The 18,274-nt window shown below is 40.6% G+C and overlaps 1 protein-coding gene across 2 annotated transcripts in view; it reads right to left on the reverse strand.

Moving 5' to 3' along the window:
* Positions 1-4,157: 4,157 nt before the first annotated feature.
* The window catches only part of LOC125046401 (protein pellino-like), a 100,606-nt gene continuing 86,489 nt past the window's right edge, over positions 4,158-18,274 (reverse strand). For both annotated transcript variants that reach the window (XM_047644157.1, XM_047644159.1), the window contains exons 3-10: positions 14,162-14,291; positions 13,779-13,958; positions 13,472-13,585; positions 13,027-13,215; positions 12,687-12,785; positions 11,646-11,861; positions 7,573-7,688; positions 4,158-7,375 (exon numbers count right to left, since the gene is read on the reverse strand). In XM_047644157.1, coding sequence (XP_047500113.1) covers positions 7,249-7,375; positions 7,573-7,688; positions 11,646-11,861; positions 12,687-12,785; positions 13,027-13,215; positions 13,472-13,585; positions 13,779-13,958; positions 14,162-14,291 — 1,171 coding nt within the window. In that variant the 3' untranslated portion in view covers positions 4,158-7,248. The remainder of the gene's footprint in view (positions 7,376-7,572; positions 7,689-11,645; positions 11,862-12,686; positions 12,786-13,026; positions 13,216-13,471; positions 13,586-13,778; positions 13,959-14,161; positions 14,292-18,274) is intronic.

Genomic DNA, 18,274 nt, shown 5'->3' on the forward strand with positions numbered 1-18,274 from the left:
AATTTTCTTTACTCTTAATGACTTGGGAAGATTGCATTACATAAGTAGCATGTGTACATGTATGTGATTATGCATGTGTGCATGTACATGGGTATGGGTGACAAGCATATCCATTTGCTTGTATCTGTTTCAGGGTGTGTGTAAGTGAATGGATATTTGTATGTTTGAGACATGTCTATGAATGTCTGAATGTACAGTTCACCCTTGACAAAGTGGACCCTACATAATAGATTTGGGATAATACAGATAAAATGCACTTGTAATCTCTTTACTGTACTTTATTCTGTATGAGTAAGAAAACACTGGCTATGATCTGTGTCTTTATTTGCATACATGTGCCTCATGTCAGAGCCGGTGTGAATCATGTGGCATGGATAAATTTTACTTGCCAGTAAATAAAAGTGTATAATAGCATATGTATAAAAAGGATAACATTGTATAATTTCCCTTTTATCTAATGTTTAAGGATGAACAATAAAATCAAGTGCTAGATACTTAGAGCAAACTGCACTAATGGAATAAGGTTCCATAATATCAAGGACAAACTGTATTTCTGTAAGGTTTCTTTTCTTATGTACAAAGTCTGACCCTAAAACCAATTAGGAAATAGGTACCAATTAAGACAAGAATTCTAAATCAGAGAACCCAATGTTATGAAAGTATTATTGAATAATTCTTATCCTTCAAAATATATTTCAATAAATGTACACTTTCATTCACATACAGAGCTACATACAAACAGACCATCTTATCTATCAGTTTCACCCACCTATCCACCCACTGTCCATATCTCTTTATAAGAAAAACAAAGAAAACTGGCATAATGGTTTAACGCATGCATCTTTTGCATCCCTAAAATGGAATCTAGTAATGTAGTAGTAACAACAAATGACTACTGGGTGCTAATCTCATCTTCATACATATGCTCTCTCCTTTATTTTGCTTTCCATTTGTTGGCAATGATTGTGACTTCCTATTGACAACTTTTTAACAAATCCCTCTTTACTGCTCAACGTAGTCCAGTTCATATATTAGACATGCAAAATGCAGCCAAATACTAATAATTTGGTATACACTGTATGAAAAATAATAAAGAAAACAATTTTTTTTTTCACCAATGCACCATTTACTTCCAATAAAGAATGTTTACTCAGCACACATATCTTCCTCTCTTTCTTTCTTTCTTTCTCTTTCTCTCTATCTCATTCTCACTCTCCATAAGTGACTCCTCTCACCACCTCTTTTTTATCCGAACTCCTCCTCTTCCTCTTCTTTCTCTCACCTCTCACCTCTCACCTCTCACCACCACTTCCTCTTCCTCTTCTCACCTCTCAATACCACCACCTCTTCTTGTTCTCACCTCTCATCTCCTCTTTTTCCTCCTCCTCTTCTTCCTCTCCCCTCCTGGCTGGTTTCACCTGGCCGAGTCAAGAGTTCCTTCCCAACACAATTATCAGCTACTCACAGTAAGGGGCCCCACACTCTCATGGCTAGGGGGATATGGGGGTGGGGGGGGGATGTACAAGTGATAATAATAATAATTGTATATTACATCATCATCATCATCATAGCAATGACTAACTTCTAGGTCACCACATCTTGAGTACAAAAATAGCTCATTGATACAAAGGGACAACATTTTTTTTTTCTCTTTTTTTCTTTTTTTCTTTTATGTACAGCCTGTCTGTGTCACACGTCCACTCCTAACACCATCTGCTTATCCAACCTGTTCATTAACAACATAGTCAGCAGTGTGTTCCTCTTAATATATATTGATCTTTTTGGACTGAAAATTTTTCTCTCAACAAATGGCTCAAAGTGTATTTCATCACATACTGACATTATCCTTAATAATAGTAATGGTGATAATGCTAGCATCGACAATATACTAAAAATTAAAACAAATGAAACAAAGTAATCATAATCAAAATAACAGCAATAAAACTGTGATAAGGATAATAGCATTATAATTGTTATCTGTATAATGAGAATAAAAATTCTCAATATAATCATTATCAAAATGATAATGATAATGATATTGATAATAGCAATAATGATAATAATGGTAACATAATAACAACAAAAATAATAATAATACCAATATAAATATTGATATCAATACCAGTACCAATAATAAAAATAATAATAATAATAATAATAATAATAATAATAAAAATAATAATTAAATATTCATTTAAAGCAAACTATTTCAAGGAACAAGGTTTAGAAGAAAAGGTGAGTTACTTTATCATTATCTATCTCCAGTATGTTAACACTTGAAGTGCCTTTCTGACTCAGCTGGCCTTCTGTCTTTCATTCCATCATCTAGCACCAGCTGTAAATGACAATTTAAAATCCAGGAGCAGATTCTAAATTTAGAAGTGATGAATTACTGCATAAGTTCTTAAAAAACGCTCTGGCTACAACAAGTCATGTCGCCCTGTATACTTTTCACATGTGACCACAGCAAGGCTTCGTAAATCTAACTGGCAACTCGTCTCCGAGACTGCCATTAAGGGTCATACTCCAGGCTGAACTCGGAAAGTGTACAACAACAACGCCCTGCGACTTCAGCTCTTTAAATACACTCGATGTATAAGTCACAAAAACAGAATTCCTACCTACAAGAGGGTGAAGAAGAAGAAAAAAATATTACACTCAAATCAACCATTATCTTACCAATTAAACACTCCACATTTTGGAATCAATAACCAACTACTTATTCTATCCTCGTTTATGTTTACATATATATAAATATAAATACATATTTATATAAACATATATCCATGTCTTTTTAAAAATTTCAAGGTTATGTCTGGGTGTAAAATGGATGTGCTCAGGGAGAACACATGAATGTACTCTTTTCAATTGCAATTTCAGAAAATATAATCATAAATGTGTGTGTGTGTGTGTGTGTGTGTGTGTGTGTGTGTGTGTGTGTGTGTGTGTGTGTGTGTGTGTGTGTGTGTGTGTGTGTGTGTGTGTGTGTCTGTGTGTGTCTGTGTGTGTCTGTGTGTGTTTCTGTGTGTGTCTGTGTGTTTCTGTGTGTGTCTGTGTGTCTGTGTGTGTCTGTGTGTTTGTATATATTTTTGCACATGTGAATGTAAATGTAAAATGTAAAACATTAGTGTGAGTGTGCTAGCCAGTATGAAGATACATGTAGATTATGAGAGTGACTGTAGGCACAGGTGTATGCAAGTATCTGATTCCACATTCACCCTGTCAGCCCAGGATGTGTTGTAACCTCCACGAACGCAGCTCCAAAGATGCACCCACCAAGTCAGGCACAAATAATACACTTAACCCCTTGACAGCGGTTTTCTGTTACTTATCATTTACATTAATGAGATGATCCATTCAATGTACAGAACAACATTGTGTCCTTCACACAATGAGGCAATATTTACCATATTTGCATGTGTAAATATTTCACACACAAATACTAAAAGTTATATTAGTGAGTATTTTGGTAATAAGGTCTGCATTATTTGCACTAATCTTACTTTTATTTACAGCATATAACTGAGTAGTGTTAACTACTATGCAAATTCTTGATCAACAATATTTTACTAATTTTGATGAACATTATTTCCTGCATCAATTACATAATAAAATAATATAATATACATACCTACAGAAGAGCAACAAATAGAAAATTATCTTCCACTGTCCTCCTGCCATCAATATCTTTTAATCTATTCACCTATTTTGACATCCAAAGGACAAAAATTTTTATCACCTTCTCATCATTTTCTAGCAGCAATACTAGTCCATTACAATCTTTCCTTCTTATCCTAGTGGACAAATCTAACTCACGACAACATTATGGTCATATGATGCAACAACATGTCTCCTTGCAACCACAGCTCGTTATACGTTCTTAAGATTTACGAAGACTTCAAATAGAAGACAGATTACGATCTCTAATACATACCTGACACTACTGAAATCAACTGATCTTCCGTGAGATACCTTTCTTAAAATAGTTTATAACAAAGTCCCTGATATACCACAAGAAATTACTAAAAAGCATCTCTGATTTCTTCCTATCCTGCTTTACTCTTCCTTACTACCGCCGTCAAGGGGTTATCACATAGATTGGATAAATTCAAAAGAAAAAATGAAGTTTTAGTTCTGTCAAAGGCTTATAAACTCACTTTGTATAACGAATAAATTTTTAATACTCATGCTTCATCTCCTCTATTCATACTTGGAACAATAGTTTCATCTTTCTTGCAAATATTTTCATTTTTCACTTTTTACAAATGAAAGTTACACATTTCAGAAACAACAGCCCAATGTCAAAATCATGAAAATCTTTCCCTTCTTGGTCAAATAATACTGCAAGACTAATATACTGCTGATCAAAATCAATATTAACGCAAGATATTCTATTGGTGACAATGGGTATTAATATTTTAAAAAAGTGTTTTATTAATTAACTTTTTCTTTACACTTAGCTATATTATTTCCCTACCAATCTTTTGTTTTGGAAAAAAAAAAAAAAAATACAGTCAAGTTAGAAAGAATATTCAAAATTATTTTTGTTATTAAGAATATACTAAGAAATATACAATATCAACAAAAATAATACTAATCTGTCACGACAAACTAATGATTTAAAATTTAATAGTTTTGAAGAGATCTGAACACTAAAATTATGAAATTTCATAAACTTTCTATGACAGTAAAAGAAAGATTTCCTTGCCATTAACAAAGGGCATTTGAAACTTGGGGTAATTAATTACACTGAACTTTTATGTCTCTCTGTTTTCCTCCCAAGTACTTGGTGTCATCTATTGATAGTTCCAAAAAAGGCTCGACAGCTCAGCTTTCTCACCCAAGATCTTGTCCACAACAGACAGACAAGACACATATAACTTCAGTGATTATACAGAGCTGGTAAAACACTAAATATGTATATATACTTTTCTACCTCATTCATCTCCACCTTCTCAATACAAAATATCCCTTTCTCCTCTCAGATCTTTTTTCTGTTCCTGTGGTAAAACTTAAGTACTAGTTGACTGAAAAAAAGCATCTTTTACATAATTGGAATGCTCAATAGCTCAAATAAAGTGTCAATACTGGCTTTTCAACCTCAATTCTTGCAAATCTGACAACTAATGAAGGTCAGAAAATGGTGGTAGTTCAAAAGTCCCTTATCAACGCAGTCTTACAATATACCTTGTAACTGATAAGTGCCCTATGGAATAAAGCTGATAACATACATGCCATAATGCTGCATAGCCCTGTATGCAATAAATGGAAACAGCTGATTAAGAAGAAATATGGCAAGCACTTCTGTGGTTCTGTCTACAAATAGCTATTATTTATTGCTGCAAGTTGAAGTGGCACTATATTAGGCATGTTACCTTTTTTTTTTCCTTTCATAACATTTTTAGAAATAAAAAAAGGTTTTGTTTCCCTATACCATGCAAAGAAGTGGCAATGCTGAGCCTTTGTGCAGGGTGATATATAAGCCTGATTTGTGTGGATGCTTTAAAATAACACTGCCTTCCAAACGTACAAGTCACATAGTTTTAAGCAATAAAGATGGTGGCTAAACAATAATACTAGAGTATTTTAGTTTATTTGCGGTAATACTGCAAATATGGTTTACTTTTTTAGTGGAAATACATTTTACCTTGTATATATATTTTTGGCTCTGACTTCTAAAGTGGTCTCAATTGTTACAAGGATGTGGGCAAGGATTTCAAGTGCAATACAGGATTCAAACAGAGTAAATATGGACCATTTCATCACTGACATATCAATCATATATTGTATATGTTGGTGTATAGGATGGAATTTGAACCTTTAAAAAAATTCATCCCAGAATCAGGAGTCATCTGTGCATGAAGCACAAAATATGAACTCTAACTACCTGTTGTTTAGAGGGTCACCAATGACAGTGCTAAAGAGCATACATAATTCCTTTGGTCCTACCATTGGACATTTCCAAACAAATCTTCACAGTAAGTCTATTTTGATTGTGAGGGTGTAGCAAAATAATGAACATATATTACAAACCTATTCAACAGCATTGCACTGTTTCGCTGAGAGTACCATTCAAAGAGCATGAACAGTCATACCAAAGTAAAACAAGAGTTGACAAAATAAAGAAAATACCTGCAATGTAATTTAGAGCCACAATCTTAATGTACTACATTAAACATAAAAGTAAGAATATCTATCAATAATTTTAATCAAAAGGTAAAATTATGCCTGGCAACATATCAACACTTCACTAGTGGTTATGCTACAACAGCTGGGTAGGTTTGATGGTAACTGACAGCATTTTGGCAATATTTGAAATGAACAAGTCGTTTTTTAAATAACCAAGAATGCGTTGGTTAACAGCATGCTAAACAGTCATTCCACTGATCAGTAGGATGGTTGGCAAATGCTTAATGGAAAAGTAAGCTCTCAGCACTAAGTTCCAGACCTTGACTCACCTCATACACCAAGTATAGTTTAAAATCTACTTTTAAAATTGAAATATTAGGCATCCACCTTATATACCAACATGTACAGTATACCTGCAAGATTATGTAACACATCTTCCTTTTCTTTACAATAACAGCATAAGGGGCATATTCATGGTTGAGATTATTATATAAAACTGTATAAACTTCCATCACATCAGAACCAATGCCTTTTTCCATTGTCACTTCTTTGACATGCAAACAAAGTTTTTTTTTCCACATTTAACTCACAGTCTTCACAGAAGTTTCCTACTGAACTTTCCTTCACATGAGGATGAGGCTTGGCAGCACAGGAGTCTCCACTGTAGGCAGAATTAATACTTACTGAAAAGATGACATCAACACCCGGTATGCGATGGCAAGTGAGGCCGTCTTTGGCAATGCTTGGTGTGTAGTGCGCTGGCGAGCGGTCACTGTGTCTCGGTTTCCAAGAGACTTTTTCATATGCCAGTTTTTCTTGTTTTGTCAACCACTTACACATCATGCAAAAACCCTCTCTCTCTCTCTCTCTTTCCAGCAGTGGGTATGATTCACTCTACTGTTTCTTTTACATACTATTGTACAGTTCAACAAGCAATATATTCTAGTTGCATAAAACAAGTCTAACGATATATATGTCTTGACAAATTGAGTTTCACCTGTTAAAACCTGATCAACAAAAGAGGACATCGTGCATATCAAACTGTAGGATTGTGATGATATGATTCCAAAGGTTGTCCAATGATAACTATAGTGTGTGTGTGTAATGCCAGGAGGGAATTCAGTCGCAGTTGTCTTGAAAAATGAGTCGGACAAAGCCTGGGTCACCTTCTAAAGGTGAAGCACAAAATGGACAAGCTGCATGAAACCCATTGGTCCCATGAGGAATAGGTACTGCAGCCCAATACCTGTCCAAGGAGGGAAAGTACCCATTATTAATATAATTTTAAAAATGTTATGCACTGTCATCCTAAATAATATACATTAATATTAATCTACAAAACATACAAAACCGAACACTACCCCATGACCCATGAAATACATATACTATTAATTAAAAGAACAAGCAAAAATGACTACATCACCAAAAAACAGACCAACTTACCTAACTGTCTTTTCAGAGGCCATATGTCCACAAGGATTAAAGCAGAATGACGGAGGGCCACTGTCAACATAAAAGGCAGGCTCGATGCCCATACATAACTTGACTACTGGCCCAACCTGCAAGATATGGCAAGTTAGAATAATATATATAGAATTTTATCATTATGTTTTCACTATATGTGTATGGTTATATATTCAAATACATATATACATATATATACATATATGTCTATACAGGTATACATATATATATCCCAACACTGCCAGGTGAAAAAAAAATAAATAAAGATTCTACACTCTGGAGAATAAGGGCAACAAGCCAACTTTGAGGAGGAGGAGGAGGAGGAGGAGGAGGAGGAGGAGGAGGAGGAGGAGGAGGAGGAGGAGGAGGAGGAGGAGGAGGAGGAGGAGGAGGAGGAGGAGGAGGAGGAGGAGGGGAGGAAGAGGAGGAGGAGGAGGGAGGGGAGGAAGAGGAGGAGGAGGAGGGAGGGGGAGGGAGGAGGGGAGGAGGAGGGAGGGGGAGGAGGGAGGAGGAGGAGGAGGAGGAGGAGGAGGAGGAGGAGGAGGAGGAGGAGTAGGAGTAGGAGTAGGAGTAGGAGTAGGAGGAGGAGGAGGAGGAGGAGGAGGGAGGAGGAGGGGGAGGAGGAGGGGAGGAGGAGGGGAGGAGGAGGGGAGGAGGAGGAGGGGAGGAGGGGAGGAGGGGATTAGAGGGAGGGAGAGGGGAATGAAATGTGTAGGGAGAGGGAGAGGGAGAGGGAGAGATAGAGGTGATAGTGGAGGAGGAGGAGGAGGAGGAGGAGGAGGAGGAGGAGGAGGAGGAGGAGGAGGAGGAGGAGGAGGAGGAGGAAGAGGAGGGAGAGGAGGAGGAAGAGGAGGAGGAAGAGGAGGAAGAGGAGGAAGAGGAGGAGGAAGAGGAGGAAGAGGAGGAAGAAGGGGAGGAAGAAGGGGAGGAAAAAGGGGAGGAAGAAGAGGAGGAAGAAGAGGAGGAAGAAGAGGAGGAAGAAGAGGGGGAAGAAGAGGGGGAAGAAGAGGGGGAAGAAGAGGGGGAAGAAGAGGGGGAAGAAGAGGGGGAAGAAGAGGGGGAAGAAGAGGGGGAAGAAGAGGGGGAAGAAGAGGGGGAAGAAGAGGGGGAAGAAGAGGGGGAAGAAGAGGGGGAAGAAGAGGGGGAAGAAGAGGGGGAAGAAGAGGGGGAAGAAGAGGGGGAAGAAGAGGGGGAAGAAGAGGGGGAAGAAGAGGGGGAAGAAGAGGGGGAAGAAGAGGGGGAAGAAGAAGGGGAAGAAGAGGGGGAAGAAGAGGGGGAAGAAGAGGGGGAAGAAGAGGGGAAGAAGAGGGGGAAGAAGAGGGGGAAGAAGAAGGGGAAGAAGAGGGGGAAGAAGAGGGGGAAGAAGAGGGGGAAGAAGAGGGGGAAGAGGAGGGGGAAGAAGAGGGGGAAGAAGAGGGGGAAGAAGAGGGGGAAGAAGAGGGGGAAGAAGAGGGGGAAGAAGAGGGGGAAGAAGAGGGGGAAGAAGAGGGGGAAGAAGAGGGGGAAGAAGAGGGGGAAGAAGAGGGGGAAGAAGAGGGGAAGAAGAGGGGGAAGAAGAGGGGGAAGAAGAAGGGGAAGAAGAGGGGGAAGAAGAGGGGGAAGAAGAGGGGGAAGAAGAGGGGGAAGAGGGAGAGGGAGAGGGAGAGGAAGAGGAAGATAAGGAGAAGGAGGAGGATTAAAAACATTTCAAAATATGTCAATAAACATAGATATAAAATAAGCTTCATAAATTATTACAATATACAACAACAACAAAATTATGTATCAGGGATAGTATACATATGCTAATTACTATAACAATAATAAAAAAGTACCTATATACAAACCAGACTTACAATGTAGACCAATATAATTTCACCAATGAACAAAACCATGAAAAAAATAACCATCATCCACATTTTCTTTGCATAAAAAATAGATTTAAATCTAACAATACCACTGAGTGCTTTTACAAAAGTTTTAAACACTTCCTATCCTATGCAGAAAATGGTAGGCTCTATTTATTATCAAATTTTATGTATTCGTGGTGTTATTTTTTGCATTTTCCTAATCCATTTCATATCTTTACTATATCTACATCCCTATCTATCATATGTAATTATACTAAGTCTATATCCCTATCTATCATATACTATATCTATATCCTTCTGTATCAAAAGTCTGAGCTGCCTCAATACAGCATATATGGAAACTTGATAGAGTATTACATCTAAAAAATATGAGTTATTTTCCACCTCTTCTTCAGTGTGATAGGATGAAGTCCTGGTAAACTGGTTTATTTAGTAATGTTAGGCATCTTATATTGCCTTAACTGAACAACCAGTTGAAAAATCAGTATATGTGTATGTGTATGTGTATGTGTATGTTTATGTATGTGTATATACATATGTACATGTTTATGTGTGTATATGTATATATGTATATATATGTATATATATGTATATATATATATATATATATATATATATATATATATATATATATATATATATATATATATATATATATATATATGTATATATATATATATATATATATATATATATATATATATATATATATATATGTATATATGTATATATGTATATATGTATATATGTATATATGTATATATGTATATATGTATATATGTATATATGTATATATGTATATATGTATATATGTATATATGTATATATGTATATATGTATATATGTATATATGTATATATGTATATATGTGGGCGTGTGCGTGTGCGTGTGCGTGTGCGTGTGCGTGTGCGTGTGCGTGTGCGTGTGCGTGTGCGTGTGCGTGTGCGTGTGCGTGTGCGTGTTCGTATGCGTGTGCGTGTGCGTGTGCGTGTGCGTGTGCGTGTGCGTGTGCGTGTGCGTGTGCGTGTGCGTGTGCGTGTGCGTGTGCGTGTGCATGCACGTGTATGTGTATGTGTATGTCTGTGTCTATGCAGATCAAGAAACATCTATAACCATAATCACCACACATCATCTCTTCCTACTGATTTGAAACACACATGACTATCTGTTAACACAATCCCAGTTTCTGTAGTTAAGTGTATCGAAGACATGGATGGTTTTTCTCTGTTCCTGATAATCAAGACCATCATATTTCCTTATCAACATTTACCTTCTTGTCTGTCAATCCTGTATTTATTTCATATATTCAAACCTTTTTTTTTCCCTAATATACAAATTATACCTACTTCTATTCCTCATAGCCAATAAAAAACTCCACTCTAAAACAAACAGTCTTTATTCTGTTCAAATGTGTGCAATACCCTACCTGACCATCATTTCTAAATCTTTATGACATCTCTCTTCTTATAAAACCTTGTCCACCAAAGCTCAAAGACTAATTATAAGGTACATTACAGATAGCTACAGCTATTAGCAACAAAATTAAAATACAAAGAAAAATATTATCAACCATATAAAGTCTGAAAAATATAATATTTCTTAACGTCACAAATACATTTATCCAGATAAGAGCTTCGCACACAAAGAGCATGGTAATAAACATTTAAAAACTATTTTCACAAATTCCAAAGGATATGTTCAATTCCTTTTCAGCAGTTCAAACAAATATTTTGGTATTTCTAAACAACATTTGATTACATCATTTCTTTCCAACTGTAACAAAAACACATTTAACAGGGTAACTTTGTATCTGCAACATCACAGTTCTTTGCAATATGAAAGAGAAGTTAACTTAAAGCTGGACACTAATTTCATCACCTGGAAATCTGTTCACTTGATAAACACTGCAGTAGCACTTTGTCTCGATAGCACGGTGAGAAATACAATGGTTCACTTTCTTCACAGATATTGAATCTAGTGTCACTGCAATTTCAACTGCAGCTTTGCTACACAACACCACCATCACTGAATCGGAAAATGTATAATTTCAATTATCCAGCATGATGGGTAACTATGCACCCTGAAACCACAATGGAGAGAAGAATATAATAGCCTGGTGCACAGACACGGCGCAGCATTCCCTACAGGGGAAACCTGGGACAGAATGACCCACACACACAAATAAACACTGAGCAAGATTACCTTAAGACACATAGGGCAAGTGTGGGAATTCGAGTCCTTCTCATGACCCCACTCATGTAAACCCTGCACATGGCCACAGTTCAGATACACTACAGGCTGCTTTTCCGTGCTTGTGAGGGTAGCCTTTCTGGGTATGACTAAGGTATTGAGTCCTACAGGGCACTGTGGACGACCTGCATTGAGCTCGTCCACCATCTGTTCTAGATGTCGTTTCGTCTGGAAGTTAGACAAAGTTGTGCTTAACTCATTATTTTTTTTATAATTATATATATGGCTCTTACATACATAAACACACACATGCGCACATACACACATGCGCACATACACACATGTAAACTTGGTCAATTAACCCAATGCTGCTGGGGAAAATGAATAAATAATGTGGAAAATGCTTTACTCATTTTCTAAATTTTTGTGAAATGTCTCTGCGCATAGATGGCTTAGCCACAAAGGAGTCAAGTAGTAGAAGTTGTGACCTTAGCATGATTTGAATTGCTGGGAAAAACATATTTTTTACTAGTAGCTATGAAAATCGATGGTGTTATTTTTTTTTTATAAACATTATAATTACTATAATGTTATAAACATCAGTAACAGCAAAATAAGATAACGTAAAATATTTTCGTATATCAAAGAAAAGGGTAAACGGACGAGACAGGACAGTACTCGTGACTGGCTCATTGGTGACCTAGTAGAAGTGTAGCCATCTATGTGTAAAAACAATCAAACAAACACTCACAGTGGGCATAGTACATATGTACATGCCATGGCCATCGGCATTGGGTTAAGAATTTATCACAGATTAAACCATCTATCAATTCTATCTATCTACCAATCACGTCTATCAAAAGTTTGAAAGGCATAATAATGACAATGTTAATAAAAATAAAGGAAACCTTGAATATGCACAACCCTTTCTCCCACTCCCCCCCTTCAAAAATATAACTATCAAATACTCCATATTGACTACTACGACTAAAAAAAAAAAGTGTCTACAAATGATACTAGTCTAATATTTCACAAATATGTGAGAGAACTTACGGGAGATTTTCCTAAACCCTCTGCCGACCTCCATAGTAACGTAGCTCCACACAAGTCTATCAACGTGCCATCTTGTAATACATTTGTTTCCTCATCAATCTGGAAAAGTAATTGTAGTTTTCATTTCATATCTCATGTAAAACACTGCACATAATTCGAATACAATGGAAGTTGTGTTGATAGATAACAATGACAATAAAACTGGATATGATAATCAACAGGACTATAGTAACAAATACAATAATGATATAATGTATAAAAAAAAGGGACTACAGACAGCAAAATTAATTACAGCAACAATTACAATAACAATACCAAAACATGTGAAAATGTAACACACCTTAATGCCTTTCTGTGGGGCAGACCGTGATTCTCTTAATGCATAAACACCTCCCCCGACTGACACTTCCCTCCAGATGCCCGGTTTGGCCTCTCCTCCACAAAATTGACTTGGTGGATGCATGATGAGGACCCCATTTGTTGTCAGGCCATCAATTTCTCCATTGTTCTGCCATTTAGTCGCTTTTTCCTGGAGTCAAATAAGGTTCAGTTAGATGCGTTTTTTTGAAAATTGATTCATGAATGTGCTTAATCATATTTTCCAATCCATACAATAAATTCTGTATACCACCGAGTTTCTGTTACTAAAACAAACAAACACCAGAGAAATTGAAAATAGCACATTTCCTAATGAACCTCTTACAATATATATCAATTCCATTCATTAAAGGAAATCATAAAAATATCATACAGCTTCTAAAAACATTGAAATAAAAGAAATTCACCCCCAGAAATATGTTTCTCGACGAATCGAAGCCAGCAGCATAAACCTGAGTGGTGCGAGTTGTTCTGTGAGCAATTATACGACACGCAAATCTGCTAATTGTACTCTGCGTCACCTGAAAAAAACAATTTTTCTTAAGGAAATATTCTCACAGCTTAATAAAAAAGAAAATAACAAGAGACAAGGAAAAAATGCAGGTGATCATTAAAACCAATATCACAGAACATCACTGATATAAACTGTATATAGAATATGAAAAAGAACAGACGCGAGTTAAAACTGTATGATGATTGATAATTACACCTTACCTTCAATTCCCCATGTTTATCACCAGGTATCGTGTCCATAACAACAAAGTCTATGGGTGTTTCAGACGACCGACCAATTTGAAACATGTCTGTCTCTGTATCTAACTGATACTCTACAATCACCGCTTGGTTTCGTGATAGCGTATATGAGATGCTGTGTTGCTGGGCGTCCAATATAGCCTGTAAGAATATTTTGTTCAGCACATCATGCAGAAATGTCAATGAAAAAGAAAAAATTCAAAATGTCAAAATCTATCTTCACATTCACAGAATACTATCATTAAATTAAAATGAATAAAATATAATCTAAGTAACAAACAAAACTCATATGAATCAAGTATAACGAAGATTACCTCTTGAAGAAAAAAGAAAACAAATATTACCTGTGTATTTTGTGGTGTTCGCACCACATAATGCCGAGCAGGTTTGACTCCATTGGCCGCCTGGCGTCTGTGCAACACAAACTTGCTTCTACGTCTACCCTTATCACAGGGTGGTAAAAAACCATTATACCTAGAAAATCAAGAAAATAATATGTTATAATATCCCTGTTTATGATGGCTGGCTATAAATCTAATATAAAAGAAAATAAGTATCATACAATAAATAGCTAAGCAGAATTATTTACTGGAAGAGGGAAACAGGAAGATAGAAGAAAAAAGAAAATGAGGGGGATAATGGGGAGAAAACAGGAGGTGAGAGAGAGAGAGAGAGAGAGAGAGAGAGAGAGAGAGAGAGAGAGAGAGAGAGAGAGAGAGAGAGAGAGAGAGAGAGAGAGAGAGGAGGGGGGAGGTAGCTAGGGAGGGAGGAGGGAGGGAGGGAGGGAGGGAGGGAGGGAGGGAGGGAGGGAGGGAGGGGGAGGGGAGGGAGGGAGGGGGAGGGGAGGGGAGGGGTGGGGGAGGGAGAGGGGGAGGGAGAGGGAGAGGGAGGAGGGAGAGGGAGAGGGAGGAGGGAGAGGGAGGGCTGGAGAAGAAGGAAGGAGTTAGAAAACGAAGGGAAGGGATGGAGGGAGGAGGAAAAAGGAGGGAGAGAGGGAGAGAGGGGAGGGATGGGATTGGCATGGGAAGGATGGGATGATGGGAATGGGATGGATGGGAAGGAAGGGAAGGAAGGGAAGGGAAGGGAAGGGAAAGGGAAGAAGGTTAAACGGAGGGAGGGAGGGTAGGAGGGAGAAAGGGAAGGATAGAAGAGGAGAAGAGGGAGAGAGAGGGAGATGAGTGGATGGGAGGGAGGATGGATGGATGGGATGGAGGATGATGGATGGTATGGATGGAAGATGGAAGAAGGAAGGGAAGAGAAAATGGGAAAGGAAGTTGGAAAGTAGGTATGGAACGGGAACGGCAAGGGAAAGGTGAAGTTCCGGTAATTGACGGGCAGCGTGACTTACTTCCTGGCCGGGCCGGTCGTCGTGTGCGGTCCTTGCACTGGTGTTCATTAACTTGGCCGTCGGCAGGTCGCCGCGCGCTCGCTCGCTCTCTCTTCTCTCCTCGCTCTCTCTCTCTCTTCTCTCGCTCTCTCGCGCTCTAGCTCGTCCCCCTGGCTTCCTTCTCGCCTTTCCGTCGCCGCTGCTCTCTCTTCTCTGTCGCCTCGCTTGCTGGTTCGTTCTTTTTGCCCGTGAGTTCTGCCTTTCGGTCTTCTTCTTCGGAATGCTTCTGGCGGGGCTTTGCTTGCGTGACTCTCTCGAGCGTGCTGTCTTGTCTTTTGTTTTGGTTCGCGCGCGCGCTCTAGCGGCCTAGCGCAGCTCCTCTCTCGAATGATTGCTCCCCTCTCGAATCTCGCCCTCGTCTTCTTCTCCCGCGCGATCTTCTCTCGCGCCGAGCTTCCGCCCAACACTTCCAAAAAAAAACCCACTCAACCACAAAAATCAACCACTCTTACCACACCTGCCACCAGCCTATCCCCACATCAAAACCATGATCAACTGCCCTCAACAACCGCCCCGACCGTGACCCGCCAAGACCCCACCGACCCACGGTGAGGAAGGCATCAAGCCAGACCATGACGCCATGATCCCGCACCCCCCCGCCTAACCATGAAATGAATGACACCACCCCCACCCCTGCCCAACCCCAACCCAGAGCACCCTCTCCCATACTCCCAATCCTTCCCCTCCCCTTCCCCTTCCTCCCTTTCCCCTCCCCTTCCCCTTCCCCTACCCCTTTCCCCTTCGTCCCCTATTCCCCTTCCCCTTCCCCTCCCCACTCTTCTTTTCCTCACTCTGTTGCCTTTTTCATTTTTTGGCTGTCTGCCCATCCTGGTATCAGTGTTTTTATCTCACTCCTCTCTTCTCTCCTTTCTTCTCTTCTCTCCTCTCCTCTCCTCTCTCCTCCTCTCCTGCTCCTCTCCTCTTCTCTCCACCTCCTCTCCTCTCCTCTTCTTCTCTTCTCTTCTCTTCCTCATCTCTCTCTATCCTCTTCTCTTCATCTCGTCTTCTCTTCTCTCTCTTCTCTTCGCTTCATCTCTCTTCTCTCTCTTCTCTTCGCTTCTCTCTCGTTCTCTTCTCTTCTCTTCCCTCTTCTCTTCTCTTCCCTCTCTCTTCTCCTCCTCTCCTCTCCTCTTCTCTTCTCTCTCTTCTCTTCTCATCTCTTCTCTACTCTTCTCTTCTCTTCCTCTTTCTCTTCTCTTCTCATCCTCTCTCCTCTCCTCTCCTCTCTCTCTCTCATTCTCTTCTCTTCTCTTTCTCGTCACTCTTCTCTTCTCTTCACTCCTCTCCTCTCCTCTCCTCTCCTCTCTCTACCACTGCTCCTCCCTCTCCCTTCCTTCCCTTATTCCCTTCACTTTTCTTCCTCCCTTCTTCCATCCTTCGACCTCCCCCCTCATTCCCTCCCTCAATCCCTTTCTCCATTCCTTCACCTCTTCCTTTTCTTCCTTTCATCCTTCCCACCCTTCTTTTCCCTCTTCTATCCTTCCTTCCCATCCTACCCTCCCTCTCTTCTTTACCCTCTCTCTCTCTCTTTCTCCTACTCTATCCCCCCACTTTCGCCCTCCCTCCCTCCCCCCCTCCCTGCTCCCTTCCCTCTCATCCTGCCTCCTTCCCTCTCTTATTTCCTCAATTCCTCTCTCCCTCCACCCCTACCTCCCTTACTCCCTCCCTCTCTCTTTCTTTCATTCTTTCTCTCTTTCTCTTTCTTTCTCTCTTTTCCTCTTTCTTTCTCTCTTTCACTTTTCTTTCTCTCCTTTCTCATTCTTCTCAATCTTCTCTTTTCTTTCTCTCTTTCTCTTTCCTTTCTCTCGTTCCTTTCTCTCTTTCTCTTCTTCTCTCTTTCTCTGTCTTCTCTCTTCTCTTTCTTTCTCTCTTTCGCTTTCTTTCCTTCCTCTCTTTCTCTTTCTTTCTCCTCTTCTCTTTCTTTCTCTCTCTCTTTCTTTCGATCTTTCTCTCTCCAATTTCTGTCTTTCTCCCGCCCTCCCTCCCATACCTTCCTCCCTCCGTTCCCTTCCCTCCTCCCAACCTCCTCCTCCCAACCTCCTCCCTCCCAACCTTTCCTCCCTCCCAACCTTCCCCCACCCAACCTTCCGCCCTCCCAACCTTCCTCCCTCCCAACCTCTTCCTCCCTCCCTACCTCCTACACTCCCAACTTCCGCCCCAGCCAACCTTCCTCCCTCCCAACCTTCCTCCCTCCCAACCTTCCTCCCTCCCAACCTTCCTCCCTCCCAACCTTCCTCCCCATAACTTCCGCCCTCCCAAACGTCCGCCCTCCCAAACTTCCCCCTCCCAAACTTCCTCCCTCCCAACCTTCCCCCCTCCCAACCTTCCTCCCTCCCAACCTTCCTCCCTCCCAACCTTCCTCCCTCCCAACCTTCCTCCCTCCCAACCTTCCTCCCTCCCAACCTTCCTCCCTCCCAACCTTCCTCCCTCCCAACCTTCCTCCCTCCCAACCTTCCTTCCTCCCAACCTTCCTCCCTCCTTCCCTCCCTCCCTTACTTCCTTCCCTCCCTCCCTCCCCCTTACTTACTTCCTTCCCTCCCTCCCCTCACTTCCCTTCCTTCCCTCCCGGCCTTACTTCCATCCTTCCTTCCTCCGTTCTTCCTTTCCCCCCTTATACCCTCTCTCCATCCACTCCCTCCTCCCCTCCTTTCCCTCCTCCTTCCCCTCCCTCCCTCCCTCCTTCCCTTCCTTCCCGCCCGCCCTCCCTCCCTCCCTCCTTCCCTCCTTCCCTACCTCCTTCCCTCCTTCTCCCTCCCTCCCTCCCTCCGTCCCTCCCTCCTGCCTCCCTCCCCTTCCCTCCTTCCCTCCCTCACTCCTTCCTTCCTCCCTCCCTCCTCCTTCCTTCCCTCCCTCCCTCCCTCATTCCTTCCTTCCTTCCTTCCGCCTTCCCCTCCCTCCCCTCCCTCCTTCCCTCCCAATCCATCCCCTCCTTTCCTTCCTCCCACCTCCCTCCTTCCTTCCCTCCAGCCTTCCTTCCTGTCCCTCCCACCCCTCCTTCCTTCCCTCCCGTCCCTTCCCTCCTTCCTCCTCCCTCCCTCCTTCCCTCCTTCCCTCCTCCCTCCCTCCCTCC

The sequence above is a fragment of the Penaeus chinensis genome, chromosome 39, assembly GCF_019202785.1.
Source record: "Penaeus chinensis breed Huanghai No. 1 chromosome 39, ASM1920278v2, whole genome shotgun sequence".
Classification (NCBI taxonomy): domain Eukaryota; kingdom Metazoa; phylum Arthropoda; class Malacostraca; order Decapoda; family Penaeidae; genus Penaeus; species Penaeus chinensis.